Source organism: Lolium perenne, chromosome 1 (assembly GCF_019359855.2).
Source record: "Lolium perenne isolate Kyuss_39 chromosome 1, Kyuss_2.0, whole genome shotgun sequence".
Taxonomy (NCBI): domain Eukaryota; kingdom Viridiplantae; phylum Streptophyta; class Magnoliopsida; order Poales; family Poaceae; genus Lolium; species Lolium perenne.
Genome location: NC_067244.2, coordinates 254,556,284 through 254,564,451, shown reverse-complemented (window position 1 = coordinate 254,564,451; position 8,168 = coordinate 254,556,284). Strand labels below are relative to the sequence as shown.

Here is an 8,168-nt window from a genome sequence, read left to right as displayed (position 1 = left end):
AACACAACAAAATCGACGCGATCTTCTGCGCAATCCTTTACAAAAATCAATCAAAGTTACAGGAATATACAGCATTCTATGGACAGAAAAAATGCACTGGACTTGTGTACAACTGAAAAATACACAGTTTGAAGAATAGTGGTATCTGACGAATGCAACAGAGCTCGATCAGCGGAAGGACCATTGGATCTCCTCGAGAGTTCTTCCCTTGGTCTCCGGCACCCAGAGGATGACGAACACGAGGGTGAACGCGGTCACAAGCATGTACGACACAAAGGTACCTGTTGAGATTGTAAACAGAAATAGCTTGGTCAGTTTCATGGTCAAGTAATAAGCTACTCCTATCTTAAGGAAGATTTATATTAAGCACAAGGGTGGGAACCTCCAGCACTCCAATTGAGCAGAAGGTTCGCCGTCATCGTTATCCCAAAGGAAGTCAGCCAGTTGGCCAGTGTCGCGAAACTTCCAGCGAGACTCTTGATGCTAACCGGGAGGATCTACAAACATAACGAGTCCAAAATTATGGTTATGTGACTGAATGCTCCAGTGACATGCCAAAGCCATCTTAGGAGCAAAGTAAGATGCTATACAGTGTGCTTGGCTACTCAAGTACTATACCTCAGACATTATGACCCATGGAATTGCTCCCATGCCGAAGGAGAAGGCGATCACATACGCCTGAAGGAAGTATCAAATTAATATTCCAAGCAGAACCTGTGTATTTGGGATGTATATTTTCAGAGCAAACTATCCAATTTGATGGACGGACATACCACGATGGCAACCAAGGAGACCATGCTTAATACGAAATACAGGTGAGAATCTTGTGAAACGGTGTCCTGCAACAAATAAACCAAGACGATATGAGAAAATACTAAGTGGACAGATAGAATAAGCCCTGCTATAATATCACCGATAAAAATAAAATTCCCAAGACATGCAACAATCGCATGCGACGGTAGTATGTGGATTATTTTATTTTATTTCTGTCAGAACCATATGTTAAAGATCCCTGAACATACCTTGACAAAAAATACAACAGCAACGGCAAGAAGGCTTATAGTCATCCCGGCAGTAGAAATCTGGAAGTTGAAGTGAGAGCTAAATTATATTTACAAACAACTACAGTAACAAACTGGTTTCACACGGAGGAGGGAGAGGAGGAGGAGGAGGAGGCAATTACAATGAGTAGGATCCGTCGACCAGCTCTGTCTACTAACCAGGTTGTTACTCCAGTGGCAAGAACCTGAAGATAAATGCTGTCAGCAACTTATTGTGAACTAGTACGAGACAATTAAACATCTGTCTAGTTACACACCTGAATAACTCCAAGTGCAAATGTGGCCAAGTCACTGTTTGTAAGACCTGAAGAGTTTTTCGTGTTAAATATACAAGCTAAAATTGACTACACCAAGATTAATACTATTTAAACTAAAAGAAATTTACTAACAAACTGCACAACTTGCCTGCAGCTTTAAAGATGCTACTTGCATAAAACAGTACAGCATTGATTCCACTTAGCTGTTGTAGAACAAGCAGGCCAATTCCTAGCTGCCAAGTTGTACCACAAAGATGGTTACAAATTGTAGTTATGAATTTTTGTACGAAATAAACCAGCAGAAAGTCAAGGAAGTTACTATCAGGGGCATGCGGAATTTCTTTTGGTTTAGCTCTTGGAAGCGGATTGCAGCCCTTTTGTTTGATGATGTTACCGCTCTCTGCAAAATGTGCCCAATGTTAAAGAAAACATCAGTGACTATGCTGAAAGTACTTCGCGTAGATTTGTAGTTAGTCGGTCCAGAAGAAAATACAGGTTCTTGCCTTAATATCATTCACTTCTGAGGTGATATCCGTTTCAAATCCCCTCAATACTTGTAGAGAGGTTTCGAAATCATCCATCTTGTTCATCTTTGCCTGTGATTGATTCACAAAAAGTGGTTGATAAGAATTCAGAGTGATGCAACACAACATATGAACCTTTGCGTATACAAACCAGCCATCTTGGAGATTCTGGAATGAAGAACAGGCCAGGTATCAACACTGTGCATGGCAATATTCCTAAAAAATGGCATACCAGAGATTAGAACCAGAGATCTTCAGAGATTTATAAACTAGACACATACGCGCTCAGTCTAAGCCCACAAAGTACCACCGAAGTTAGGGCTGTTTATGACATGGTGAGTTTTCCTTTGAAAGCTGAAATTAAATATATGTTTTGATAAAATGGCAGACAGCTCTGCATTTCATTGATCAGAAGAAGATTGGCTCGGTTTATAAGGGAAACCCTGTTCTAGCTTTGCTAGGTGTTAAAATGAAATATTTGTCTAGGATATGTCAGGATTCTAGTCATATTAGTCAATATAGCATTCACTATTACTAATCCTGGTAACTCGAATACCAGAGGTGAAGTGAAAGAGAAAAGTGACAGTCATAACAACAATGTTTAGTAAAGCGTGAGCATTATGTCATGTTACCTATCACTGCAAGCATCCTCCAAGGAACAAACATGCCGAGCAAGTAGGCCAACATGATGCCAATTGTTACAGACAGCTGCAGGGTGAACAGTTATATAATGAGTCTAAAAAATATAAGCTAAGTGTTGGCCTGACAGAAAGACAAGATGCTTGTGAGGATAAGCGCACCTGGTTCACGGAGCCTAGAGCACCTCTCATGTTCTGCGGAGAAATCTCTGCTATGTATACTGGGACCTGTTATCATGACATAACTAGCAGATCAAGACTAAGTCTTGTGACTAGTTTAGAATTGTTTTAACAACAAATAAACATCATGTTGGGGATGATCCAGTTTGTCCCCAACATTCTGACAGTGCCAGATAAGTAGTCGACATATCGAAGCATAATTCTTCTTTGCAGAAAAGTAAGCAGGCAGAAAGTGTTGTATACGAACCACGTAGGATATGACACCAACACCAAACCCTTCAAGCAACCGTCCCATATACAGGAAAGATGTGTCCTGTAAAACAGACGCCGATAATTGTCAATCCCAGATCGAAGCAGGAAATGGTGAAAGCTCTAAGCGTTACCCCAAAAAAAAAGTACTGTCATCATACTTTTGCAAAGGAGATGGCAAGCCAACCGAGGATGTTAGGAATCGCCGCGATCATCAATGACTGGAAAACCAATGAGAAAACTTGTCAGAGTTAGAGAGAAAATTGTTAGTAGTTCAGTTAGCTACAGAAACATTGCGAAAATATTGAATATGCCCAGAATACAGAAGTTTGACACACCAACTGATGCAGAGGCCGGGGCTATGCTCCCCATTTCTAAAACAAAAAACAGAAGTTTGACACACCAGTAATGCTTAACTCAGAGATTTTCGTTCGTTCTAATTCCTTGATTACCATACCAATGACATTTACTAGTGCTGAACTCGTGAGCCTCGGAGGGTCAAGCCCCAACGTACAAGGCTGTACCAGCAAGGCAGAGATTCTGGAGCCCACAACCTAACTTTGCCGAAAGAAAATGGTCAGCATTTGATCTGCAAAATCTCACCCACTTTGTCCGACCGCACCTTATCTAATTCGAATTCCCCCAAGATATTTGCAGTTTCAATGGTTACATGGAAGTATCAAATTATCAATCAACAAAGCATGGACGGTGACCCTTGATAACTTTCAGGCCACAAGTAGCAAACTGACCGATCTCGCAACGAAACACTGCAGCGAGCAAAGCAAAACAAAACAAAAAAAAGGGAAAAAGAAAAGTCTGACCCCTTTCCGGCCAATGTGCTCGGCCATCTGTCCGCTGGCGATGGCCCCGACCATGGCGCCAACGTTGGAGAGGGAGCCGAAGACGGAGAACTCGGAGATGGAGAGGCCGAGGTCCTTGATGATGGCGTCCTGGGTGGGCGAGGAGAAGCCCCCCGTGAAGCCGAACTGGATGGGTCCGAGCGCGACGATGAGCGTGCAGAGGAAGGCGGAGACGTGGGACTCCTTCATGATGGCCATGGAGGAGGTGCCGGCCGTGAGGCTGGACTGGCGCGACCCCATCCGGTACCAGCTGCCCGTGTTCTGGACCAGCAGCGGCTTCCGCATGCCGCCGGCGCCCTCGTGGTCGCTCCCGCTCTCGTAGCCCCCGCTCCCGCTCCCTGCTGCCCATGCCGGCGGCTTGCTGCTGCTGTTGCCATTCATGGCGCCTCGCTGCGGGATGGATGGCAAGATCGGAGGAGGAGGAGGAAGAGGAGGCGACCCACCGCTTGATGTTCTCCCGTTGAAATTGGGGAGAGGTCGTGGGTTGTCCTCGTCTCTTGTCGATCGTGTTCAGGGGAGGTGGGGCCCGCCAGGCAGTGACTCAGGGTCGGTCTTGTCTGAGCGTTTCTTTGTCTTAAGATAACTACCACCCTGGTCTGATCTGATTTTATTTCCAAATGCGGAGCACGTTGCCACGTCGGTGCCAACTGCCAGTCTGCCACCTCATGGTAGCTGGCTGCTTGGCCACAATTCAGATCAGATCACATAGGTGAGGATTTTTTTTTTTTTTTTTTTTTTTTTTTTTTTTTTGCTTCGTGTTTCTCGTGGAGGAAGACTCAGACTCTGCCTGCGGCTCCTTGCTGAAAGAGACAATCAGACAAAGATTAGTTTGAACGTATGCTGCCAATGAACATTTGCAGATCACATAGAAATTCTTTTTTTTTCTCTTTACAGACATACAGGCATCTGCATTTTATGTTATAATATATAAAAAAGAGTAAACATGCCAATGCCAAAACAAAAGAAGTAGAGAAAGTGTAGCTATTAGGCAGATCCTACTCTCCTCGTTGATCTTGGCAACTTCAGCGAGAGGCATTGTACATGAATGGCGCAAGGTGCCAACGGCCGGAAACCCTCGGCGTAGCCACATTGGACCGCCGAGGGCAGCCCTCGGCAAAGGTCCTCTTTGGCAGAGTCATGTGGCCCATCGGCGTAGACCCGACCCTCGATGTAGCCCGTATACGCCGACGGTAGCTGTCGGTGTCTAGACCCTCGGAGCAGGCCACGCCGTCCATTAACTTCAATTTAAAAAAATATCATATTTTTTTAGTCTCTCATATTGATTATTTTAACTCTAAGTACACTTAATCTTAGGTCAAATTACACTCATACTCAAACTTCCCAATTGGTTACCCATCCTCACACTACTTCAACCCTAGCACTTCCTTCCAGTTGAGCTTCCATGAAAGAAACGAAACGTTGCTAATAATACTACCATATCAAGACTATTAACCATTAGATCGTGATATCACAACCCTTTATTATTTTGAATTTTGAACAATTATTTAAATAAATATCAATGGTTAAGTAATAATAATCTTTATGCAGGATGCAACTATTAATTTAATATTTCCTAAAAATATATATAATCCTGAATTTCTGCCAAAAATTTAAATCTTCCTGCTTTCATATTTTCATTTAGAATTTTGAGAATCTAAAAAAATCCCAACCGGGAAAATCCCAGTGAAATTGGATGTAACTTGTCGAGACGATCTGTTTGATAGGTTATACATTTTTTCCCAACTTTGTATGCAACAAAAAAAATATTCCTTGTGGTGTGCCCACCCATGACAGTACGAGGCCTCATTTCTGTGGCATATATGCCACATAAGTCCAACTTTCTGTGGCGTATATTGGTCTATGTGTCATAGAATGTGCACACTAGATCTAGGGGCTTTTTTGCTCTCCATGCAACTCCACCCTCACCCCCGTGGATCGCCTTTTTTAGCTCTATAAAATACAAAAGAAATAGATAGAAATTTCAAAAAATAAAATCCTTCGAGGTGCCCATGTATTATGTCATGTAGTACCACCGATAATTAAGAAACATGAATTTCGACTTTTTTTTTCAAAATTAAGTTGCAAAATCATCAAACTGGATTTGTGGTTGCATACGAACTCGAAAAAAACGCACAATGTATCAAAATGACCGGGAGAAAATTCTACATCCGAATCCACCCGAGTTTACCCGATTAGCAAATTTTTAGAATCGGCAAATTTGAAAAGAGCAATAAGTTACGGCAAATTTAAAAAAAAAATCTGTGGCGCACCATATACCCATGCTCCACAGAATTCTTTACCTGAATTTTAAATTTCGGGGACGTCCTCCTCCTCCACTTTTTCTCCCTTCTCCTCCTCCTCCTCCTCCTCCTCCTCCCTTTTTTACCCTTCTCCTCTTTCTCCTCCTCCGGCGACCACCACCACCACCATCACCTCCTCCTCAGACGACGACGATGACGACCACCACCACCCACCACCACCTCCTCATCCACCAACAACCTCCGGCCGGCCTCCTCTCCCTCCTCCTCCTCCTCCTCCACCCACCCACCCTTATGAGCATCTTCGGAATATTGATCCGGCAGATTGGATCTTGAAATTGACGACACCCTAGGAGTCTCGACGTCAACGGGAACATCGCCTCCCACTGAAATAATATTCCGCGTTTATAAGACACCAACGTGTTAAACCTGGGATTTGAACTCTGGTGGGCTGGGGATACAACCACCCTCCTAACCATCCAATCTTAGGTTGGTTCTCGTACACGTTTACTCGCTTTGTGCACTTCCCCCAAAAAATACAATAACTATGATGTGTCATGGTAACATTTTTGTTACATACTAGTAGCATGCATTCACTGGCTGATAAAAAATTATTCTTCGGGACAACAAGGACAACATAAATAACCCACGTTGCCACACATTATACCTACATTTACACTGCCAAATATCACGAAAACACAACCATTACATCATGGAAATAAACACAAAGTTTTAAATATCCCTACTATCACATATACACAAATTCATAATAATCTAAATAGAGAACCATCTCAATGAAAAACAATGATGACGATATATGATTTCTGCAAAAAAATTGGTTCACATATAATTACCTGTTTCCAGAGTGAAAACTCAGAATCTAACACTGTTGGCTAGACTGGATGACGACTATGTTAATGCATTGTTATCTTTCTGGAAGCATCATCTTTGGAGGAACTTTTTAGAAGTCGACTAGTCTTTGCCACTAGTGGTGCTATTGTTGTTGCGAGTTTCTGTTTGCTTTGGATGATCTTTGGGGATATAATTGATATTTTCTTGGTAATAGTATGTTCACTTTGTCGGGAAAATTACCTATTTCAAGTTGTATTGTTTGATCTAGACATTTTTCATAAATGTTGAAAATTAACGATACTTACTATAACTGACTATCGAAATAGTGAAATAAAATTACCCCCATCCCCCCCCCCCCCCCACCCCGATAGGGATGCAAATGGAGCGAAAACGGACAAAACTGAGTCACACCACATTTTTCAAAAAGAAAATCCAAGGAAGCAAAACCAAATATAGATATCTCAGAAAAAAACGAAATCAGATATCGTAAGAAACCGATACATGCTGAATATGGTGTAGACATAGAGTGATGCAAATATTGGCCGAAACCAAGAGAAATTCAATCATTAAAGATAACTCAAGCATTCAAGAAAACCAACAAAGTTGTTTCGTAATTGTAGCGCGGTGCCCAATTTACTATTTAATATGGAAAGATCAAACCATGGAAGACTCCTCGAAGGCTTAAATGGATTATATTTTCGCCAATTTTGGGAATATCCGCTTTGGAAGTTCGGCTTGCAAGGTCATATAATGGGCATGTTGGATTGGGGCATGCACTCAAACCCTAAAACTGAAATTCCATATGAGCTAGAAATGGAAATTCCGTTTTCACGTATGTTCTACCAGAAAACGATGTTCCGCTTTCATTTCCATTTCCGCTTTTCGAAAGTCTGTTTCCATTCTCATATCTCCATCACGTTTCTGTTTTTCTGCGGAAAAGTCGGAAACTTCCCGCTCCCACTTTCATCCCTACCCCCTCCCCCATCACACACACAATCACCATGTGCTTCAATTAAGTAAAATATTGACCAAGTATATAGGAAAAATAAACAACTAAGAATTAGTGGGTTATGTGCTTGCATATACATATAAGTAAACACCATTATTTGGCCACCAACAAATAGAGCACCAAATAATGCCATCTAGCTAGTGAGGGTGAGAAAAGGTGATTCGAGGACATACCACTTGTTGACACCTCACAAATTGTAGAACTTTATTTCTAGTCAAGAGTAGGATAGACAATCATAACATATCCATTGAAGAACACTCTATCGGTGACCGCGTGTATA

The 8,168-nt window shown here is 42.2% G+C and overlaps 1 protein-coding gene across 1 annotated transcript; it reads right to left on the bottom strand.

Annotated features, from left to right (window-relative positions):
* On the bottom strand, positions 1-4,307 carry LOC127327679 (sugar transporter ERD6-like 4). Its single transcript, XM_051354463.2, has 16 exons — positions 3,731-4,307; positions 3,071-3,130; positions 2,908-2,973; positions 2,643-2,708; positions 2,475-2,550; positions 1,994-2,058; positions 1,822-1,914; positions 1,638-1,718; positions 1,467-1,551; positions 1,319-1,365; positions 1,184-1,246; positions 1,023-1,082; positions 774-839; positions 619-678; positions 383-497; positions 1-281 (listed from the first exon to the last, which is right to left on the bottom strand). The coding sequence occupies exons 1-16, from the start codon at positions 4,148-4,150 to the stop codon at positions 169-171; spliced, it is 1,536 nt and encodes a 511-aa protein (XP_051210423.1). The 5' UTR covers positions 4,151-4,307; the 3' UTR covers positions 1-168.
* Between the last annotated feature and the right edge of the window lie 3,861 nt (positions 4,308-8,168).